The sequence below is a fragment of the Prenolepis imparis genome, unplaced genomic scaffold (genome assembly GCF_030444845.1).
Source record: "Prenolepis imparis isolate NDT839.2.m4 unplaced genomic scaffold, iyPreImpa1.0 SCAF_10, whole genome shotgun sequence".
NCBI lineage: Eukaryota > Metazoa > Arthropoda > Insecta > Hymenoptera > Formicidae > Prenolepis > Prenolepis imparis.
Window position 1 is genome coordinate 10094766 of NW_028141168.1, and position 25117 is coordinate 10119882.

The window sequence follows — 25117 nt, forward strand, 5'->3', positions numbered from 1 at the left end:
ATCCAACTTATATACAAAAGGAAAATTATGGACATACATGTATATATGTATGTATATATGTATGTATATATGTATATATAGATAGTCTATTGTTATTTTAGTTGCGCGATACCACTCGCGAGCAAATATCTGTTTTGGGTGCAATAATATCTCGCATTGTAAATCCTAGTCCGCGCGTACAATGATCACCGAGAAATTCATTGTTAATATGTATATGCACCCCGAGCCCAATCTGATTAAAAGTCTACGACGGTCGTAATTCACGGCTATGTGTAGAGTATATACGTCGCCGTCGAGTCCAGAATGCCCTTTAAATTATGGAGCACGGGAAATGTTGTACGTTACGATTGCGTGCCCGGTTGCAACAAGCGGTCGTTCCCTACAGGGTTGTTTGCAAACCCTTGCCTTACTCGCGCAACTCCTATCCGTAGGTAGGTATAACGCCGCCCGGGAATGATACCCAGCAGGCTAATTTCAGGATAAGCCGCTGTAATACCGCGTACAATCGTCACGCGGTCGGCGACACGAAGAGGAAGAGGATGAATTCGGAATCCGGGCAGCCAGCGTCTCGTCGATATACGACTTGGATCAATGTTGCCTCCTTCATTAGAGTACCATTTGGCCGACCCTTATCCGTCAGGAATATTAATGGCGAAATTACATTAGATTTCTCTATAATTACCGAAATATGGTATAACGATCGTATAATATACATTTGTTTATACAAGCAGACAATAATCGTGATCTCTCAAATTTTCACCCCACCTTCGTGCTCGTCTGACTTGATTCGTGTACTTTCACTTGGTATTGATGCGGAAATAATCTCACGATTATGCTCGATGAAAAACGCGACCAATCCAAGGTTGCACGTGGCGTAAAACATAAAATCGATACTTGCTAGGCACGAACGAGTTAACGAGAGAGAGAGGCGGAAGGAAAATAAGTATGTAGGGTGCGATATCCGCCGCTATCGCGCTGCTCTTATTATATAGATAGATTCTGCGATGATATTCAAGAGACGATATATATAGCAAAAATATCGTTTAAATAATTCAACGTATGGAGTTTTAATGACGTTTCAACAAATTATACAGAATGTATAATAATATGAGATTTTTTATTTAGTTAATCGGGGATGAATTTAAAAAGAGAAACTCGGTTGTGTTAAACCACAAAACAACAATCTCACAATAAAATATTTGTGAAGAAGAAATCGACCCATTTCCTTAATCTGTCGTCATTAATGGGAGCAGCGACAGTGACAAAGAATTACCGTGTGTAAGAATGGAGAACAAAGATAGAGCCATTTTTCGAGCGGTTTGCGTTACTTTTATCGTCTCGTCCCGATTTTTCCATCGGATAGCGCGATAATGGGTTACACTAAATCAAACAGCGAACCGACTTCATCGCATACGGTCGTGTACGAAAGTCCACAAGGATGAGCAGATCGTTTCTTATCGTTCTACAGCTAATCGTACCTTATCGTTATACAAATAAGCTATTCCTCGTATGCTGGCGTATACAAGCGACAGCGTAACCAAATTGATTGCGCTTTCCGGCCGGATGATTATCTTTTTTTTATTAGGCAAACGGACTCGTCGACCGTGGAACACGCGACGAGCAACTCGGAAAATAGTCAAATCGAGACGTCGTAGCAACTTAAAGCAGATTCGTTTAATTAATCGTCTACTGGGAAAGAATGAAATGCGAGAGAGACGGTACCTATGTCAAATGCAGCACTCGGACCGGCAATTTTTACATCCCGGTGGATTTGCCCTCGCGCGCGACAACGTACGAAGGGGTTACCGTAAGCTGTTAGATCTTGATAAACGTCAGACGGTTGTCGAGAAGTACGTACGAGGTGAAAGATAAGGGCGACGAAAAAGGGAGAAATACCGCGTGTCTCTCTATCGCTCCGCAAACTGCGGACGCCTTTTCTACCGCGAATCATTTGTCAAACAGAGAGAGAAAAAGCAGCTACTCGTGATAATTTTTTTCTTATGCAAATAGGCCGCGCCATAAATCGTTATCTCTCCGACTGCACATTTCCTCATCGCGCGCCGCGTAAATTCCCCCGGTCTTACGTCTTACGCAAAGAGAACGTGGTTTCTCCTTCTCGATTAATCCGTCGCGTATCGGCGTCACGATAATTACCGGAGCCGTCAAGGAAAGAGAATCTCTAACTAAGAGAGAGAAAAATCCTCCTGCTCCTCTCGCCTCCGTAGTTCGCGTCCGCGCGTCGCCACGATAATACGCGATGACTGATACGCGTCACCGCGCGCGAGATGCCAAACAAGCTCTTTCGCGCATACGCCGAAATCTCGGAGCCGACCCGCGGAGCGGATCCGCGGGCGGCATCGAGCGATGCCGGGCAAGGTCAGGGTCAAAGCGCGGTGCGATGTGTGTCTCCGAGACCAGCGACAGCGACGTGACTCCGGTTTAAGGTCGGCGTCAGTCAGGTCTCCTCGTGCGCGACCGGTAGACGCCCGGCATCGTGACGCCTCGTAATAAAATGAAACGTCCGGCGCGTGTCATCGCCACGAGCGAGGGTGAACCGCTCCTTGTAATACGGGAAAAACAACCCCGGAGCGAGGAGGCGGGCGCTCTTCGTCCCTAGCTACGAAACGAGAACATTGTCTCGCACGACGTGGTGCTACGAGGTCGCTGAAAACCCTTAAAACAGAGACGGTCCGTAAATCCGGACTGCAAACAAGCCGCACGTAATAAACGCGTCGGGAGAGACGACGTCTCGGAGTATTTCTGGAGAAACTCTGGAGAAAAGAAAGCATCGGCGTAGCGTGTGGCAAACGCGAAACGTGCAGACGCATATACTTCTCGACGCCGCTGCGACGTCAAGGGTGGCTATATCGGGGCGTCGCGACGCTTGCGCGGATTTCATCGACGATCAGCTGGTTGGGAGCGCGCGTCTATCGGGTGGGAGCGATTGACGAGAAACTAGGCAGTAGGTAAAGGAGGAGGAAGAGAGGGCGGATGACGAAGAGAAGACAAAGATAGGTAGAGCGAAAACAGGGAGAGACATCGGGTTCTATATCCACCAAGTCACCCGTTGTACCTATCGTCGCCGACGACGAGGGCAGTACCGACTACGCGCCTACGCGCGTCTTCGGCAGCGCTTTCCCGTTGCTCTCGGCGTTCATCGGCGTCATCACCGTCGGTCGTCCACGACGACGACGACGGTAGTGCGCGTCAGTACGCGGCCGTGCTGTGCAGTTGCTACTGCTGTTGTGCTACGTCGTCGGGCTGGTCGATAGAGTCCACGCCGGCCAGAAGGTGCGACGACGGTTCGTCCGGTTCGATGAGTCCGTTCGCTTGTGCTTTATCATAATGCGGCACATCCGCGTTATCATCGTCACGCTTCTTCCTGTCCCTCCACCATGTCGTCGCCGTCGTCTTCGGGCCGCCGCGGCCGCGCGTCGATCAGCCTCGCGCTCGCCGCCGGGCGACTCCGTCAAGACTTGAGAACGTCGCGGTTATTCGCGAGCGGCGCTCAAGACGAGCAGCGTCGCGCTTGAGACGAGCGTAGCTCCCGTCCCCGTCGTGGTTCCCGGTCGTTTCCTCGTCGTTTCCCCGTCGTTTGACAGTCGCGATCGTGTTATCGAAGTTACATTAATTTGCATAGATATATACGCGTTTGCTCGCACATGTCAAACCAGTTGTGAGAAGAACAGTCCAAGACGGAGTCAACCTGAGCCAAGTAGAGGCTGTTTTTTGGCTCCTATAATCTGCGACCGCAGTTGAATCTTCATTCAATTTCGGAGCAGGTGCGAGTATTCCCAACGACAGTGGTTACACTCTGACGACGTCGTTCCTCTCGATGCTGTTTCGCGCGAGGAACATGGACCAGCAGCTGCTCATCGTTGCGCGCGATGTTTTTTGGCGCCGAAGCAGTGTGAGTCACGCTTAATTATTGAGTTTGACATTTCAATGATTTACGGCCGTGATTTGTTATTGTCGTTTGTTTCGATCGTAATTTATACTTGATCGCCGGTTTTATTTATATGTTTATTTACCTCAAAAACAGTTATATCCTTACTCGTCACTGCGAAGACAACATTAGCTCTTTGACCAAAGAGAAGTACACGCGAAATCGCGAATAAAATAAAATTATTCATCATCGAGGAAAAACCTTTTACTTAATAAGAGTTTAGAAAGGCGGAGGAAATCGTGTATGACGTGTCTCCCAGGAAAGAAGAGCAAACAATCCTTCTACCTGAAAACGGATTGGCGTGCTGCATAACGTGACCCAGGAAACGACCACGCTGTGTTGGGACGTGGCGTTGGGTAGCGCGGTGGGTCTGTGCATGTGTACGTGCATACGTGTGCCTGTGTATATGTGTGATTGTACTCGGAGGGTAGCGAGCTCGTCAAAGGTAAACCGCCCCTGATCGTTCCACTACGCTACGGAGAGATTAGGGGAGTCGGTCGCGGGGGAAGTTCATATAAAAGTGCGAGCGTGTGCTTGTCCTGGCGGTTCCCTTCTGATGGTACAGCGAGTGGCAGCAGTGACTCACCGGCGACGAACGAGCGCGGACGACGACGCGGACAATCGTCGTCCACAACAGAAGCACCATCATCGTCGTCGTCGTCGTCGTCGTCGCTGTCAATCCGTCATCAACCTACCAGTAACGTTATCATGGGGCCCACCGCGATGATCATTCCCGCGCTCCTCGTCGCCGTGTTATACTGTCCAGGATGCGGTCTCGCCGCGCTCGCGCGTTTCCACGAGTTCGGATCCGCGGAGCGGATCCCGGCGGAGAAGCATTCCGCTCCGCATGGATCGCAGGCCGACACCGGCGAATTTTCCAGTGATCTCCACGCGACGTATCCCGGCCTGGGCTTCGGGCCCATGGGTCCGGTCGTCCGTTCGGCTCTGCCGAACGACGCCACCCTGCGCAGCCTCTCGTCCGCCAGCGGTGCAAACGATGCCGCGCAACATCCCGAGGGTACCCAACAACTGACCGCACGCGACTCTACCTCGGAGCATGGCGTCGAGCAGTCGCCGAAGCCTGAGTATCACATCATCACCGTCGAGTTTCCGCGCGTCGAGACGCCGTTCGTCATCGGGATATGGATCTTCTTCGCCAGTCTCGCGAAAATCGGTAAGTGTTGGCTAGTTTGAGTTGGGAGATGATGGTCGAAATTTATTTTCCTTCTTTTCTGAGATGATGGGCGAAGATACGTGTAGGTGTGAGATGTTAGGCTCTTTGAAACACATCGTGTTCAACATAAACGAGTTCTCGATGTTTGAGGACGAACTTATTGTAGGAGATGACAGGCGGATATGACATTTGCGATAAACATTTCTGATAAATCAAATAAGTTCTTAAATAAATTCGATATGATCGAAGAAACTAACGTTTCATATATCTATGTATTTTCTCTCGAGACATTTACCAATACTTATCAGTATACTTATCTTTAGGAAATTTACTCTTTATGACGTCAAAAATTTTTTAAATCAAATTCTATTTTTGTTTCTTACTATAAATAAAGCGTAATTTCTACCACTCCTTAACATAGTATAATAAGAAGTATAATATAATAAGGGTGTGTAATATAGTGTAAAAAGAATGCTAAAATGAATAAAAATTTCCGTTCTAATTATAATTCTGAAGTCATTCTTACGTAATTAAATTTTTGAAATCATAAATATGGACGATAAAATTATAAAACCAGTAAAACTAGACAATGTAATATACGTAATATATAATTTTAAACCTCACGATAAACAACATGTTATTTGAAAATTGTACTGTAATATGTTTTGTATCCATTGTTGTAATCAAAAACACATCTGCCATACTTATTATCCGCTTATGCATATCAGACCAATATAAATTTTTATAGTAGCGACGCTTTTCGATGTGAATACATTAGCACGCATCATATTTTTCCGCTTGCTTACGTAACAAAAACGTGGCAAATGTCATTGAAAAAGCAAGTTGTAATATTCGTTACGTTATGCAAGGCTCATTATACCGTTTTGCTGCGATAAAATTTATTTTTAATAATTTAATATATTATATATTTGCGATTATTCGGCATGCGAACAAAGAGTCCTCATTGTATCGAAAATGTAGCTGAAAATTTGCATTTAACGCATATTTGACCTGTAATCTATTTCGTATAAATCAGCGGAATATATAACAAGAGTTCGCATGCAAGAGCTCTTGAGAAATTGCTCGTGTGACGAAGATATTATGATTTTTTTTTGCATTTTGCAGTAAATAAAGATGTAGCTTAACGCATCGAAAAATTTGAGAATGAAATATCTTGTGACATGTAGATTTATTCTTGTGTGCGTAACGCACGATAACGATGTGTATATTTGTGTGTGGAGAGATCGGACAAACTCGAACGTGAATATTCCATATTTACCGGATACCTGTTCGAGCAATCTGATACTCGATGGATGCAATTTTTCTCTCCGATCCGTGCAATTTCACTTATGCACACGCGTAGAGCAAGTAAGCACGCGACAAGACGTGGCTAATCGAAAAAAAGCATTTTTATTGTATGACGAGTGTAAGATGATTCGAAATATTTAATATTTAGCTTATTATAAGCTACTTATAAGTCGAATTATTGCTTTGAATAAATATGGAGAATTTAAATACAGAGAATAAACTTTATAATTTGCGATGAATGGAAAGGTAAAATGTCTCGAAAGAAAAGAATCAAATTTAAACTGTGTCGCTAATATTTCTATTTCGTTTGATGGCGAATAACGATGAAAGAATTTCGAGTAAATCGAATTTAAGAATATAAAAAAATGTACGTAAGATTTCAGATTTTGTTCTTTTTATAGAATTCCGCATAAATATTTTCTATCGTATAAATCAGTGAAAATAATTGACTGTTTTCGTGAATCTTGTTTTCGATAATAAGTCAACGTGATTTATACTTGTTCCGTTTAACGAGTCGATTATTGCATTCGGGTTGCACATGATTGCAGCAGATTTTATAAAAAAAAAAAGTATATATCTATATATAGCACCGTACATAAAATATCCGACACCATTCTCGAATGGCGCGTATTGTTGTGCGATATAGCACAATGCGGCTACACGTGAACGAGACACCTCGGCGAGTTATCGTGTCGAATGTTAAATTATGGGGCACGCACGCGACGCGTTACACCATCTGCTGGAATCTTCGATGCACGCCGTATATTTTCAATATAAAGATCGAGATCAAGATCCCTTTGATGAGTTCAATTTCCGATGCTGTGACTAGAGGTGTCATTCTCACGTTTCTTCAGCATCGGAATTCGAAATTCCGAGAGAAATCTGATTTTCGATCATCGTTTTTCAATTAATGATGATTCGTTAAATAATTAACAAAAATATGACACGACCTTTCGACGTACAGGCTTCCACATGGCGCCGAAACTCAGCAAGATCTTCCCAGAGTCCTGCTTGCTGATCACCGTCGGCGTGATCATCGGCCTCCTGCTGTTCCAGGCGAGCAGCGTCCACGTGTCACCGCTGACTCCTGACACGTTCTTCCTGTACATGCTGCCGCCCATCATCCTGGACGCAGGCTACTTCATGCCCAATCGGCTGTTCTTCGATCATCTCGGAACGATACTGCTGTTCGCCGTCCTTGGGACTATATTTAATACGATGTCGATAGGTCGGTAAGACGACGACGACGACACACGGCGCGTTCAACTGACGCACCGGGCAAATTTTCGAATCGAATTATTTCCTTTCCCTCGACGCGAACCGGTCGTTTCTAACTCGGGCGCGATTTCGCCTCGCCCACGTATAACGTGCGGATTTTGTATCTAGAAACGTGGACACGTATATCCACCCACCTATCTAGGATCCCAGGAGACACCTGAGCATGTTATTCGAGTGATTTCAGGCATAAAATGTCATGAAATATAACTTGGATATTGTTGTAAATTATGACAGTCACGTATCGGGATCAAAAAATAACTTTCAGATTATTGCATTATGATTTTTATTGTATGACGAGTGTCAGATGATTCGAAATATTTAATCTCTTTATATAAGTCGAATTATTGCTTTTAATAAATATAGAGGATTTAAATATAGAGAATAAACTTTAGAATTTTCCATGAATGGATAAAAAGGGAAAATGTCTCGAAAAAGAAAAGAATCAAATCTAAATTTAACGTGCAAATCTGTATACAAAATTATCAAGGCTTTCCAGACTTTGTGCAATAATAGAAACGATCATAAAACGCTAAAACTGAACGTGTCATAAAATATAGGAAAAATTAATAGTCATAAATATTAATAGTGACAAAATATAAAAAAGTAATTAAAAAATATTTAAAAATTCGAATAAAAAATTCACAAACGAATTGATTTGTGTATACATATACAAGGAAGCACATGTGGGGAAAATTGATTCCGCCGAAATCGAATAAAGTTTTCATTCTTCGCTTCTATGCTCGCAATCTGTTCGAGCAGATGTTCGATCTGCGAGAAAACACAGCTTAAGAACGCGCGAACGAAAATAGCGCGTGCGTCGAAGGGAACGTCGCGATGACACGCGGGAACATGCGCGTTATTCGTGTCTATGTGGCGATGACTATCGCGCACATCCCTGGTGATAACTACTATCACAATATGATACCGCGATTATTTCGATGGTGACTCCATGATAATCTCGAGCGAAATTATCGTCGCGACAAAAAATAAAGAGAAACTGGCGAGCGATGTTTGATGGAGTCTGAATTAAAATTTAACATCCGATAAAATCTCGTTAAGAGAAGCAGATGTGACGGGCGTAAACGACGGGCGCGATAATCGATTAGGATTGAAGACTTCATACATAAAGAGATTGTCAGTGTCATATATTTTCAGGCAATTAGTTTTTATTACAAGGAAGACGCCAAGAAAGCTAACCAAGATTAATAGCGAAAATAAAATAAGAGCTATTCGTACGATCATGTACGAATAAATTATAAATGCAGAAACCACTTTTTTTTATAAATAAATAGAATGTTATAAACTTTTCCCCGCGTACGCGAGAGAAAGATTTTCTTTAGCTCTTGTGGCCTTAATTTATATTAAGTCTTTAATTATTTCAATTATAATTTCGAATAATTAGATTTTATTTAATAAGCACACGGCAGCAGAGAAACGTGGACTAGTACTGTCACAATTAATTAGAGATTCTGTTTTTTACTAGATTCTCTAATAAGAAACTAACTGTCAAAATCATAACTTACAATCTTAATTAATGTACAGATGAACGAATAAATATAAAGACATGAATTTCTCATTCAGAAAACAAAATTTCAAAGATGATTCTTGAAGGAGAGCAAAGCGAGATAAAAGGATTGAAAAGGCCGCGATAAGACGTTATGTTAAGACTTAATTATTTTTAACGACGTTTATGATAATTATCGCGATAAGTCTCAACGATCTTAACTGAATTAATCAAGGAAAAAAAAAAAAACACGGCGGAAATGAAAACTCCTCGCCCTTTCCAGGAACGTGTCATGCATAACTTTCAAGTAGAAATGGTTCGGGGGTAAGCACAACAATAGTGTCGATCGATAATAAGAAATTATACGGTCTTAATTAATGTACACGATCAGAGCAGATTAAAAATTATACCGTAATCGTCGTGAATCCTCGGAGAACTTAATATCTCGACTGAGAGCGAGAAGGAAAGCCTTGATAAGTACGATAACACACGTGGGCGGGGCGCCGGTATTCGATAATGCAAATTTCTATCTTTGGCAACGTTAATCGTTCTCTCTCACTTTCTCCCTCTCTTTCTCTTTCTCTTCCGTATCGCGGTAGCGTTCAATGACTTCGCGAATCGATAGGATAATAATAATCTCGTTGAATTGACAATTTATCCGGATGTACTGAAATCGGATTAGGAACGATAATTCAACGATATACAGAGAGAATTTTCTCTTAGAATTTACCCTGAAAATCATGGTAATCATGGTGGGACAATATATGGTACGGAAAGAATTTTATGAGAATTTCTCTGATTAATATTTATCACAATAAAAATAATAATATCAAACATATTTTGTATTTTATTGTAATAGATATTATTATTTTTATTGTAATAAATATTAATCAGAGAAATTGTCATAAAATTCTTTTCATACCATATTGTCCCACTATGATTACCATGATTTTCAGTGTAAATTCTAAGAGAAAATTCTCTCTGTGATACGATAATTAGCCCGGTTCGATAACAATATCGAATATCACATACGCGTTCTTATTAGACGAAACGCTCTACGTTTGCTTTAGGTGCGTCCTTATGGTTATTGGGGAAAAGCGGCATATTCGGCTGTGATACACCTATCCTCGACATGTTCCTATTCTCGGCGTTGATCAGCGCGGTCGACCCCGTGGCGGTGCTTGCCGTCTTCGAGGAGATCCACGTAAACGAGATACTCTACATCGTCGTGTTCGGGGAGAGTTTATTGAACGACGCGGTCACTGTCGTGAGTATTACATTATTTATATTACACGATCCTGTGTACGTCAAGGAATTCGCTATGTGGGTGGTACAATGAAGCTGCAAGAATCTTTGTCTTTTTTTTTCTCGTAAAGTGTTAAAGGTTAAATCTCTCTCCGAGAGATGCCCGATCAACTTTGGTCGCGCGAAGATCTTTGTGTCCCATGTTCGATAAATAGGCATCAGAAGGAAATATATCCAAAGGAAATATATCTTTCTCCTTTTGAAATAATTAATATGATATAATATGACATAAAAATATCTCTAACACAAGAATGTTAGAAATTTTTATAGAAGTGTAAAATATAAAGTAATTAAATTGAATACACGCAAAGAAACAAAAAATGATGAAGCATATTATATCTTTCCGCGAAAAGATAAGTCAGTGATTGCGAATTAACACGAATATATAAATAATCGGTAATATGTGACAAGAGAGAGAAAGATCAATATACCCGCCATATCATTTTATGTATGACCCGATCTCTTGCTGTTCTCACACCCGTGTTCAGGAATTGGCCCTGAAGCTGACGTAGATTAATATTTTTCTGTCAAACGCTTGCATTAGAATATCTGATATCGTAGAATATTAAAGTTTACTTGTGATTTCGCGAAACGACAAGCAACTCGTCAACCGAGCGATCGATATAATATCGATCACGTTGTCCATAGTAAGCGAGTCAAGTACCAAATACCTTTGCCTCGCTTGAAAATTAATATCGTATTTATTCGTGAAAGACACGATCTGCGATCTATGACGCTTCACTTGAATAAAACAAAACGATGTAATGCAAACGCGTTTTGTAAACAGGATCGTCGCGATGACTTTACTAAATGCACTGGCGCCTCGACGATTATTAATATCATTCACGGGCAATTAATTCTCCAAAAGTATCTGTGTATCGCTCAGTCAAAAATAAAAATAGCTGCGCAAATTGCATCGACTATAAATTCATTTGCGCTAATTTTATTGCTTATACACAGGGAGAACATGAATATTCTATAAATAAATGAAATCGCGGTATATCACTATTTCTGAATTATATTTATAATTTATTTAGTACTTACCGGGTCATTAATTGGTCGGAAAAATGTTTCCTTTTTATCGCGATAACTCAAGTCAGATCGGGGCTAAGAATGGTATGCGAAAAAGGTTGCGCCGTTAACGATCCGCTGCTCATTAAATTCGTGCTATATAATGCGAATAAGCGAGCGAAGGAAAGTGTCAGGGGTTATTGCGACAACTTTAAGTAAAAGACCATTTAATACGGATACGCAGGTGCTCTATCACATGTTCGAGGCGTACAGCGAGATGGGCCCTTCCAGGATCATCTACACGGACGTACTAGCGGGTTTAGCCTCGTTTTTGGTCGTGGCGATCGGCGGCGCATTTATAGGTATAGTTTGGGGTTTAGCTACCGGCTTCGTGACCAGATTTACTTACCAGGTGCGCGTGATCGAGCCGATCTTCATATTCGTGATGGCGTACTTGGCTTACCTCAGCGCAGAGATCTTCCACTTGTCCGGTATATTGGCGTAAGTAAATGATCCGTTTCGACGTATTGCGTTGGCATCTCCAGCCTCGAGAAATAGTTGCAGCATCGCTATATTAAAAAATTTTAAAAACTCGAGGTTATTTGTCTTTGTCATGATTCGCGAAGAATATTATTAGTCATGAAATAAAAATTCATCAATGAATGTCAATCATTTATTAGTTAGTTAAAAAGAATTGAAATAAATGCGCTAAAAACTTGTCGTAGACGAAAGATTAAATGAAATAGCATTAAATAGAGAAACGCTTTAAATAGTAAACGCTCTAATTCCCGTAGTCTGTCATAATTGCTCGCGTTTTTAGATAAGACTGCCACTCGCGCGCTATTAAAATCATCGAAATAACGACGATTGTCATGCTATTCATTTTGTATCTCCCTCTAATTCTTTTATTCCAGAATAACCTTTTGTGGCATTACCATGAAGAATTATGTCGAGGCCAATATATCACACAAGTCCCACACGACCGTCAAGTACACAATGAAGATGCTGTCGAGTAGCTCGGAGACAATCATTTTCATGTTCCTCGGTGTCGCCACAGTGAACAATACTCACAACTGGAATACATGGTTCGTCGTCATGACGATAGTCTTCTGCTCCGTTTATCGAACTGTGGGCAAGTAAAAGCCAGATTTTCTAATTTTAGGAACTTCCTTTCTACAACCACACTAAATTCTTATCTTTAAATAGCTATTATGAAATACGCAAAGAATTATTTAAGCTTTTTACACGAGTAATTATGTTTTTTAATTACGCGCGTGCTCTTTATATATAAATCAACGTATTTGCTTACTAATTCTAATTTATAAACTTTCTCTTGTGATATAATCATAAGCGATAATGGATGTAGAGTTTCAAAATATTTTCTAATAGGAAAGCCAACTACTTGATATAAACAGATAATTATCTTTAGCCAGAAAGAGAATCATATATTTAGAAAATTTATATAAAAAAATATTTTTAAATCTAGGAAGAGATTTTAAAAAAATTATTTTTTTAAATTAATGAATAACAAAAGCTTTCACTTTTTATATGTATGGTGTGTGCGCGTGTGTCTTTATTTTGTTCATTTTTCTCCTAATAATAATTTCAACTTGCAAATCTATTAGCGTGGAAAAGAATTGAAACAATATTACGAGAAAAGAAATGAGGAAAAGTGGCGTGAGATAAAAAAAGTGGAAATTCGTGTCGAAGAATTCTTACACGATCGCGCGGACCTTGACCAGGCTAGCTGGACGAGGCGTTAAGGGCATCGCTTTGCCAGCGAGAGAAACGATGATACGATGTAAGGCGATATGATTAAACGATGGAATCATAATGGGACTTAAGACAATTGACTCCTGCTTACACGAGCATCTTACGTCACGCGTATTAACGCGTGCGACGCGCTTCACTTATGGCTTCTTCTACTAACCGGACAATTCGTCGTTCGATCATGCGGAAAGTTTGTAATAGGGGCGAGCCCGAAACGCGTTTGTTCTATTAAACGTTCCATTAAACGTTCTATTAGATATATTAGGCTGGCATTCTTGCGCATCTTTATAATTGATAATTATGCATTTACAATCGAATAAAAATATATGTGAACTTGTATAAAATAAAGATTATATAATGTCCAAAAATATAATTTAATAAAAACTAGTTTTTATTATATTATATTTTTAGACATTTTGTACATTTTTTATTTATACATATATATAGCACGATTTTTATGTGTGAATTCCTCTAAAAAAAGTTTTTTTTAGTTATCGTGAGTTGTAAAACATATTGTATCAAATAATGTTACACGCGTTCAGGATATGTGTGACAGTTGTAATCACGCTTGACCTCGTGTGCTTCAGGCGTGATAGTGCTCACGGCGGTGGCGAACCAGTTCCGACTCCACAAATTGGACAAAGTGGAGAAGTTTGTGATGTCCTATGGCGGTTTGCGTGGCGCGGTGGCATTCGCTTTGGTGCTTCTCATAGATCCTAAGCACGTACCCCTACAACCCATGTTTGTCACCACGACTATCGCCGTCATCTACTTCACCGTGTTCATCCAGGTAAGATTACGGTTGTATAAGATTATTGTACGATGCGTGATCACGAACGGCCAAGATCGATAGAAGAAGAAAACGCGATGCAAACTTCGTCGTTGCGTAACGTCGCGCGTGTTACTTCAAGAGGTGCAAGATGTAGACCTTGCACGAGTGAAAACCGGACAAACCCAGTCAGCTCTTCCGCGGAACAGATGACTCGTGCGTATTTTGAGACGCGGCCAAAGGTAGGCACGCGTGTGCATGCCGAGAAAAGCATCTTTCTCCGATGAGAGATTATTTTATTTTCGGAGCAGGAGAACGCGAAGAGAAAAGAAAAGAGATCGCGACTCCGTCATTACATAAATCGATCGTCCGTTTGATCGACAATTAATGAGCGGCAAGAGTTCGATGAAGAAAAGTCGCAAAAAAAAAAAATAGAAAAAAACTCTGTTCTCGGCACGTGTGTCTTTGTTGCGCGATCGATCGGAAACCTAATATCTCTATGTCGTACACACTTGAGCGTACACTTTTGCGTCGAACGTTTTATCAGCCGCTTGGAGCCGACCGATAATCCGGTTCACGTCAGAAACGGTCGCGTCTCGCGATGACAGGCCATGCTTAACGCGCTCTTATTTTTAGGGAATCACCATCAAACCCCTCGTCAGGATTCTGAATGTCAAGAGGGCTGAAAAAAGGAAGCCGACAATGAACGAGAGAATCCATGAGAGGGTATGTTTCACAATATGAATAAGACGGTTTTTTCTACTTTACGTTTTGGTAACTGGAAAATCGAGGTTATTGAAGAAATATATGCGTCTCCCGATCGAAATCGAATATGCAAATGTAAAAAATTCGATAAAAAATTCGATGTAAAAATTCTATTTCGGAGAGAATTGTTATCGTCCTCCCCGACGAGCCTGTTGGCTCTCGAGTTCCGACGTATTTTTCTTGAACGAAACGACAGAACCAGCCGTACAATCGATACGAAGAATAAGGTCGAATTATGAAATAGGATAACGTTTGTCATTGTCAAACCGCATTATAGAATGTGTACATAACGGCAATTTTCACCAGGACTTTGATACAGCATTCTGCTTACGTTTGCATTTGTCGCGTAGCAAATCCTCGTATTATAGATACGTGACACATCTTGTTCGTCGCATAAAGTGAAAAATAAATAATTGTTTTCTAATCTGATTATCTTCTAATTTAATCTAATTCTCAGATAATGGATCATACGATGGCGGGTATCGAGGATATTTTGGGAAAACACGGCAATTACCACGTGCGGGATAAGTAAGACGCTTAGAGATAAAACTTTGTTTAATTTATTCAATTCACTGACATTTGCGATCAATCAAATAGAAATGCATAAAATTATCGATAGACTAAACAGAAGTAAGATAAAATTAGTGAATCTGTATCTTTCATTCAAATGAAAGTAAAACTTTTATAAGATTTTTTAATTAAAATAAAAAATAATACAGAATTATATTTTCTAGAGTATAATAATTGCATGTTTATAACAATTATAACAAAGTTTCAATTATTGTCATTATTGTTTACTAATTATTTATAACTAATCGTCAGACTATGTTCTATTTCCGGATAAAAATAGCATCTGATCTGGTTTGCTGTAGATTCAAACGATTCGACACCAGATTCATCCGACCTTATCTCGTAAGAAATCATTGTGGCGCAGAGCCGAAAATTTTGGAAACCTATTCGAAGTTGGCAATGAAGGATGCGTTGGATTATATAAGAAGAAATGCCTCCACTATTGGCAATATTAGCGGCACCGAAAGTATGTCGGCAATATTCCGTAATTACAGTAATACCGGACAATTTAACGGAAGGTGCGCAAAATCTCGTTGTTTCTTTCTCTGCTGACAATTGTCGTATTCAAATAAAAGCGCAGTCTAAATCGCATTTTTTTCCTCTCCAGTCCCAGCTGCAGCCAGCTTGAGGCCGGATGGAATATCGATCTTCAGGAACTCGAGTACAATCCTTCTAAAAAAGACCTAACGGACGCGAGAATCCACCATCTACTTGCCGAGGAACTTTGCAAACCATACAAAAGGGTAAGAGATTATGGCCAAATTTAGATTTTTTTAGATCTTTTCATAATATATGATCTCTTACATGTAATATATTAAATATAAAATAGTAATTCTATTAGTCTATATTCTATCTATATCTAATTTTTTAATCATATTTCTTGACGAAAAATTTCAAAACTTTAATTTAATCAAATATCAAATATCATCTATTTTAATTGTTAATTATAGCTTTAAAAACTTATTCACTATAACTTCGATATTTCGACATTTTGTGTTTAAAAGAAATTCCAAATTTGTAAGAGAAATTGTGGCCAAAAAAATATCAGTACATCTTGCATATATTGTATCTAAAGCATAAAGAGAATTTTATATTTAGCATCGGCGTTTGAGCTACAGTCGACACGCAGTAAACGATCGGGATTTGTCAACACAAGTCAATTACAAAATGCACATGAATATTCGACGGATGATGGGAGAACACAAGCATCGCCACAAACGTAGCAAAAAATTGCTCAAAGTAAGACTCGATTAGTATTTCTTCAATTCATTTCTCATATGTTTAATTTCGATATTTTTTTTCTTTTATCGATTTCTTTTTTATTTATCGATTTCGATTGTATAGGACGGCAAACAGAATCACGTTAGTTTCCCAGAATTTCAACAACAAAACGGCTCGACAAAATTATTTACGCAAGGTATGTGTAAAATGTCGCGGATAATTAATCGTGTCACGAAGTATCATTATTTTTTCATGTATTATCGTGCGATAGATTACATCAATGGCGTGCTGTACGAGTTAGAAGACGGAGAAACCTCAAAGCCTTCTAGCAAAGAGGATTGGGATTCGGCGATCACATTCACCGCACGAACGTCCGGTGAGAAAACTTTTTTATGAATTATTGAATTAGATCGCAAAGAATTAAATCAAGAGAGTAATGAGTGTATGTCGACGCGAATACAGCGATTAAGCGATCAAGACGTCAAGAATAACCGATTTTGATTTTTTTTTTTTTGATAGTCAAAATTATATCTCTCACGACACATAAGTGTACTTAATTGCTCTTTCAAGAAAAAAAACAGCCATATAACTAATAAATTTAAAATCTCTAAAATGGAAGACTCGCCCAATGTAAACGCGGAGAATCAACATGCTACCACTGCTACTACGTCGATGGATACGATAAATACGGATGAAGGAGATTTGAAAATAGGACGCGACGGTACGTTCTCGCAAAGAGAAAAAAAAAGAGACCAAGCGTTGATTTTGTGTTGCTTTGCGAATCGTTCTTTTTTTTGCGTATTTGTTACATTGATCATCATCAAGCGTTAACTTTGTATTACCGCGAATTGCTTTTCTATATTTTTGTGTTTTTTTTTTTTTACTGCTAATAACTATTATTTTTTCGAGCGCTTATTCGTCTTATTTAGAGAGGTTGAATCCGATACGATTTCGATGCATTCGAATCTCATTATAGCTACAGTAACGAAGACTGCATTCTTGCTGAAATCGTAACGGTTTCAGAAACTCCGTTTCGGTATTCCTTTTAAAATTGTATGGCATCTGCGGTATTTGGTTTAGGCGCAGAAGGGTATAGGGTAACCACCCCCACGGCCACGGAAACTATGTTACCGTGGAAACGTGAAGACGATTATGAGTCAGGTCATCCGATCAAGCAGAACGAATTTCCAGCTTGGTGCTCCAATAAAGAATACCTCGCCTACAGCTCGCCTTCTGCCACTTTCTTAGGTAAATAATGAGGACAGATCGATGGTTTACTAAGTATCAATTTGCTACTACATTTTCGATGGTTTTTATAAAAAAAAAGTAATGACACGATTGTTATATGTTTACTTCCAAAAAAAAAAAAAAAGAAAATTTCTTAAAATTTGTTTTAAGAAATTTTCCAAAAAAAAAGAAAAGCTCTTAAAAAGTGTTTAATATTCAAGAGAGCTGTCTGTTCACTACTAGCGAGATCCATTATGTCTTTCCGTTTTTTTAGGTGGGATCGAACAGCCGAAAGTTCAATCCGTGTTTGGCCTATTTCGACGTGAGAGCGTGTGCACGCCCGACAGTATCGATTGCCAGGAGACCGTCGACGAGGCGGACGAGACAGACGAGTACACCCCCGCGCAATTGGATTCCCCCGTTAAAACCAAGGGTACGTGACGCAAAGCAGAAGGAGGGTACGTGTGTCGCTTTTTATTTCTTCTTTATTTTGTTCCCCTTTTTCTCTCACGCGTTTCTCGAGCGAGACAAATTAAGTATGCTACTAACTATCCTATACCCTCGTTTACAACCGCGTGGAATAAGTGCTCTTGACCGAGATATACATACATCGGCGCATATGTCTGAAAGAATGTTTCCAAGAATTGCAGAGAAATACGTAACTAACGTAATTCGAACAATATATCAAACAGGAAAGATTCTCAATAACGATTATAAATTATAATTGTAGTATAACGTGATAAATAAATAATTTAAGCGGCTGAAAGTGTTCTAAATAATGCACGAAGGCGCAAAATGTTGAGAACCTCTGGACCTCTATACTATTTTTTCATGCGTGCTGACGGGTGTCACTCATATTGCGTTCTATGTACATCCGGAGCTATTTTTGCGAGCAATTGCAAAATGAGCATCGACACGAAAGGCGCCTTACAACGTTAACTGCTAACTGTTTTGCTATAGAAATATTTTCTAAAATGTATTGCATGCATAAATGTCTAACTTGATTTGTAGAAATCTTATTACTTTGCTATAAATTTTGCAATAAATATTAATGTTGTTATCTTCTTTCTAAAAAAACAGCATGTTATTGATATTGTTGTCGCTTTTCCGCGATGCTGTCTCGCGTTGTGCATTATATTTATAGCATCGAGCAGCTGTCATCGCAAGGAGGGTTAGCAGTTTGACAGTTTGTCTAAAATAAAATTAAATAAAATAATATTAGATTTTTTAAGTAATATGTTAGAATACTTTAAATTCAATTAACATTTTTGACAGTTATCAGCTGATTTCTGTAAAAAAATATTAATCGCGGATAAAGTATTATAACATATTATATTACTTACAAAATATTATTATTTTAATTATATAATAATATGTTGTAATTAATATAATATGTTATAATATATAAACTTTATTCACGATTCAGAAATCAGCTGATAACTGTCAAAAATATTAATCGAATTTAAAGTATTAAAACATATTATTTAAAACATATTATTATTTTATTTAATTTAATTTTGGACAAACTGTCAAACTGCTAATCTTCGCGATGACAGCCTCTTGATGCTATGAATATAACGCAATAAATCGAGGCAGCTAATGAACATCGCGAAAAAGAGGCAACAATATTTGCGAGAATCGACTTAACATGCTTTTTTTAGAAAGGGACAAGAATAACACAAGCTATTTGATTTTATGCAAAAAAGAATGATATTTGGACCCTATACTGCGCATATATAAATTATATATATTAAATAAAAAAATTTGTACGCTGGTGTCTGCTTGGTACGAAAATATTCTGCAAACAATGTATTATCAAAATATATAAACAATGAATTTTTGGCTCGCCTCAAAATATTAAAAATCGATACTTTGTTGCCGCGGACCCGGGGGGCATTTTTATATTACGTATATTACTATTTAGAGAATATATTTAGAGCATTGAATTTCTGGGCTATAAAGTTTATGCTGTGAAATTCCACTCAATTTCTTTAATAACATTAAAATGTCGACAGTTTAAAGGGATGATGTATTTCTTATTTTTCGGATTTTTCGTTATATGTATATGTATATGTATATGTATATATTTTTTTCTTATTTTGTTTAATCTAACCGAATATAATTACGCACGCGAAGCGAGGTTGTTATTCCTTGATAATAAAATCTTCAAAAATTGCAACGCATACATAATTATTATTATTGCAATGCATGCATAAAAATATACTAATTAATTATGCAATGCATAGAAGAATTCATCAATATTTAAATCTTTAACAAAAAATGCGAACAAGAAAATAGAATTTTCTACAAAAATCTTTTAATCAAAAATCAAAATACCTGCACTTCCGTTAGACCTGTGCGTCTCCATACGTCCATTACATTGCGCGTCTTTATACGTCTGTTACACTGCACGTCTTCATAGGCTTGTTTTCTATTCCTGCACTAATGAACTGGTGCAATAAGTTAGAATGAGACAAGTATATTTTGTCTCACTCTAACTTATTACACCAGTGTGCACAGTTCAGCCAGTGCAATATAAAACAAGACTCATATGTCCACTACACCAAAACTACACTGCACGTTTCGCGCGCGACTAATGCACTAATGTAGACTACCGATCGCAAGACTTTCGTACCGGTGTCGCCACCTGACGGCGAAACCTAACTTCACAGCCAAGAAGGAACAGAACCCGGCGAAGCATCTCTCTCTTCGTATCCGTTCCGTTAGACACGTGTGTCCCATGCGTCTGCTACGCTGCACATCTCAACCAAGACTGATCCCCACCACTGACCACAATATTTTGTGCAGCGGTGTCGCCAACTGACGGAGAAACCCAACTTCACAGCCAAGAATGAAGCCGAGGTCGAGAGTCGAGAGTCGAGATCAGTGATCAGTCTCGCGCGAAACGCGCAGCATGATGGATATGTAAAGATGTGTGAAACGTGCAGCGTGGCGGACGTATAAAGACGCGCGAAACTTGCAGCGTGGTGGACGTGTAAAGATGTGCGAAACGTGCAGCGTGGCGGATGTATGAAGACGTGCGAATAGTTCTAATAGAAGCGCACAGGTATTTTAATCGAAAGATTCTTGAGAAAATTCCATTTTCTTGTTCGCATTTTGTGTTAAAGATTGAAATATTGGATTTTTATGCATTGCATAATTAATTAATATATTTTATGCATGCATTGCAATAATAATTTTTATGCTTGCACATTGCAATTTTTAAGATTTTATTGTCAAAGAATAATATAACTTCGCTTCGCGCGCGTAATTATATTTTAGATTAGATTAGGTTAGATTAAACGAAATAAGAAATATATATATATGTATATATTGCACAAGATCGTTTTTTATCTTGCTAAGAATTAAAAGTTGTTCTCATAATTATCTACTATTTATGATCGTAAACTCTCTCGCTATATACGTATCTATGAAATGAAAATCTGAAATCGATATTAATGAATGGAATTTTAATATTATTTGTATATTTCGATAGTATATTGTAAAAAGATTATTTTTATACCAAACAGATATGAGCTTACAAATTCTTTTATTTTATATACATGTATGCACAGTATAGGGTTCGCGGCAACAAAGTATCGATTTTTAATATTTTAAGGCGAGCCAAAAATTCATCGCTTATATATTTCGATAGTATATTATTTGCAGAATATTTTGGTACCAAGCAGACATCAGCGAACAAATTCTTTTATTTAATATACATAATATAAGAATGCGCCGCATAGAGTCCGCGGCGACATAGGCCCATATTCTAACTTCTTTTTATTGATAAAAGAAAATCCAGAATATGGGCCATTGTGTCGACATTTAATATTTTAAGACGAGCCAAAAATCCATCGAAATATACGAGCGATGAATTTTTGGCTAGCCTTTAAATATTAAATATCGACACTGTCTGCTTGGTACCAAAATATTCTGCAAACAATGTACTATCAAAATATATAAACGATGAATTTTTGGCTCGCCTTATAATATTAAAAATCGATACTTTGTTGCCGCGGACCCTATACTGTTTAAACAAAGTTTAAACAAACTTTATATAAAAATATTCTTATTTATATAAAATCGGGGAATGGTGCGCGCGTAGCGCGGCACTTATGTTCTAGTATGTAAGAAGTAAGAAGAAAAGATGGTATAAGCTTCTTTAGTTTCTTCACTTGTTTTTCTGTGTATGTAAACACAGTTCTTTTAGAGCTAGCTTCTTATACGAACATTGGTATCCGCTACGATACATATTTGCGATAGTGCCGCGGCGGACATCGATCGTTTAATAAATAAATTTAGCATTCAGTTAATGTATAGCTTGAGATATTCAGTTCCTATGACGTATCAATTTTATTATCGCATTTTCTGCATCAAAACAATGTGCAAAATTGCGCCTTTCTCGAATAAAATGAAGAATTATCTCTGCAGGCAACTCGAGAGTGCCCGCGAGACGGAGGGTGTCGATGATGGAGCTCTGTTCCGTCGAGCGAAAGAACTCGATGGACAAAACACCAGGGGACGACGGTTCTCACTCCTTGCCGGACTGCTGGAGCGGTCAGAGAATGCGTCTTAACTCCTTCGCCTGCTCGTCCACCCAAATGCCGAGCCTGTCAACCGCCCTGATCACCTCCTCCACGTCGGAATCGTCGGAGGACGTGGAGGACGATGAGCATGAGGAGAAGGCTTGACCTTTAGGGACCGTCGCCGAGGAGCGACCGTCCGTATACACGGACGACGTCGAGCGTCGACGACGTCGTCCCTTTCGACGACCGCCGCGACATTCGTTGCTCACGTCGCTCTTGCGACGCCCAAGTGCCCCCGTTTGAGAGGACCTGCTCTTGACAAGTCACCTTTTGCAGGAGGAGACTTATTGCGAATCGCGACCCGAATCTCATTGATGCGCCTCTGCTCTGTAATTGTGTAATTTTTAATCGCAAGAAGCGATGGACGAATTTCAGAAAGGACGGCGAAAAAAAATGCGTTGATGTTTTTCGATTCGGATTTTGTACGAGGAGAAATATATTTATAGGGAAGCGCGAAAACCCTCTCGCGCTGATTAGAAAAAAAGTTTACGCGAGGAGAGAGAAAAGAGAAAGAAGATATTTTTCTAAAAGTTAAGTAATAAGTTTCTCTGCTTATATAATATGATGAATCTTATTAAAGCGGGATCTTTTGCTTGCGTTAGAGATACTCTGATCGTTACGCGATTCGAAGAAAAACGGAACAGGACAAGTATACGAAGATAGGAAAATTTTAATCACCGTTTTTTTCCTGCAAAAAAAAAAAATTATTCGCGAGAACGAAGGCGCTTGTCAAGAGCAACGGCTTATTTCTAAATCCGTCTGTAAGACGTCTTGGAATCGTGGCCTTAAGGACTGTGGAAGTACTTGAACGCCGACGATCGGTCGTAGTCGTCGGCGCAAAAAGAAAAAAATTCATTTGTCGGTGCTATCGGTAAATATCTTGTAGAGAAATGATTGCGCGGCGCCGCAAATGACTTGTCCCAAGATTTACCACGAGTTCCTTCTCTCGGAGATTGATTTGATGATGAGCTCACACACCGCGATCGCGTTCGATCCGATCATCGCTGCTGTGTGCTTCACGACTCGAGCTATGGTCAAACTATCGACTTAATAAAAAATTATACATGCGCAAATTCGAACGAGAAAATTGTACTTTTTGCAATTTATCATTTGATTAAATAAAGCGACGTTCATTTTTGGTGAACCAAGTCGCTAGTTCGATCGCAGCTATCTCGCAATCTAGCATTAGGTGTGTCGCATCGTTAGCAGTCCCGTTTGTCACGGTTTCTGACGCATGTACGCACGCATGCATGGCACGCAGTATGCCGCGGTATAGATGATATCCCATATAGCGGTGCATCCCCGGCCGAATTTAGGAAATTTCTTTTTATTAAGCAAACGACTTGACAGTCAAACTATACCATTACATAGAACCAGCGCGAGTGAGATAAATAGCGGACGCGTCGTTCTCCCTTCGAGTATGGCCTTAAAAAAAAATTTTCCTGTAAAAAACGGATACTCGTGTGTAATAACGGTGCATGTGGTGCGTATAATACACTGTCACACATTGTTAATATCGGCACCACAGCACCACTTGGTCAATATTTAGAAAAGAAACAGCCAGCATGTACATACAAATTTTTCTTAGAAGAAGATACGCTAGAAAATTGTCAGCATCCTCATCATTTTCTCAAACGGCATTTTCATCCTTACTATTTTTGTTAACGTTTAGTATTATTTCGTCGCTTCAGAAAACAGAAGAGAAAAAAAGAGGCACGGAATGCGAACCATTTAGAGCATTCGGTAATCTAGTTATTATAGTTACAATTGTTACTCTATCTCGCTAGTGATGAATGCTAGTTTTACTAATAATCAATAATGCGATTATATAGCCATTGCAGACAGGAAGCGGAAACGCGTCGAGCTCTGCTAGATTTCGAAAGTCGAGGGGAACATCGACTAGAATTCTTTGACAACTGGAGATCATTAATTTTGATTATCAAAATATTGTCGAAAAAATATTACATAACAGAGTTATGTTAAACGAGATTATCTCGCGAATGGTGAACCTTGTCATCGAACGTCCCAAAAAATTCAATATATAGAAAATAAAATTGCGATCTTTATCACTTTGTTCTTTTTCGCATCACTTATGACAATTAATGGCAATTTTATTAACGTCATCATTAGCCTTAGACTTTTAATAAAACCGGATCCTTTTTAATCTTTGACTATATTATACTCCATAATTCTTGGAGACATTTTACGCTTATACTTCTTTTTAAACGATATTACGGAGCACTTGATTGAACATTCATGATCTCTAATATTGAACCACTTTTGCACAAGGGTGACAGGGTAATATAAATTTGCTTTGTCAAAAAAAAAAAACAAACAAAAAGAAAAAAATGGAAAATTTTCTCTGACATAGATAAAAATGATTTTGCACGGATATATTGGGAGTTCCCCTCGCATGGAATATTCCTCGCGGCCTTTAGTTACTTAGACCGGGTAAAAAAACGTGTCAGACTAGTTTCTAGACGCTAGTCTCTACGCTGTTGATTTGTTAAAAAAAAAAAATAAATGTTTATTTCTTAAAAGACCGTTACATCGACTTTTGTATTTATTGCATATATCGCTTACCTGTATGATCTCCTTGAAGTAGCCTGTCCTCTCGCCAACGACACACTTGAGTATTAGACGAACTTTTTCCAAGTCTCTAAATTCCCTTCTTTCTCTT

At 39.2% G+C, this 25117-nt stretch overlaps 1 protein-coding gene and 1 long non-coding RNA gene across 4 annotated transcripts; one reads left to right on the forward strand and one right to left on the reverse strand.

Annotated features, from left to right (window-relative positions):
* The first annotated feature begins 1330 nt into the window (after positions 1-1330).
* On the forward strand, positions 1331-24985 carry Nhe2 (Na[+]/H[+] hydrogen exchanger 2). 3 transcript variants are annotated; one of them, XM_083047375.1, is made up of 17 exons: positions 1331-5120; positions 7393-7656; positions 10281-10477; positions 11771-12027; positions 12441-12658; positions 13884-14086; positions 14702-14791; positions 15288-15358; positions 15703-15918; positions 16008-16143; positions 16499-16639; positions 16745-16817; positions 16893-16997; positions 17241-17342; positions 17702-17869; positions 18123-18281; positions 22283-24985. In XM_083047375.1, exons 1-17 carry the CDS (start codon positions 4655-4657, stop codon positions 22540-22542), a joined length of 3126 nt encoding a protein of 1041 aa, XP_082903501.1. In that variant the 5' UTR covers positions 1331-4654; the 3' UTR covers positions 22543-24985. The 3 variants fall into 3 exon arrangements, with proteins under 3 accessions (XP_082903501.1, XP_082903503.1, XP_082903502.1); XM_083047377.1 differs by having other exon boundaries at positions 18123-18306; positions 22283-22422; XM_083047376.1 differs by lacking the exon at positions 17241-17342.
* Positions 11960-20429, reverse strand: LOC145941320 (uncharacterized). The gene is made up of 3 exons (XR_014426164.1): positions 20186-20429; positions 12462-12652; positions 11960-12095 (listed from the first exon to the last, which is right to left on the reverse strand). It is a non-coding gene; the product is annotated as an uncharacterized LOC145941320 (long non-coding RNA).
* Positions 24986-25117: the final 132 nt, after the last annotated feature.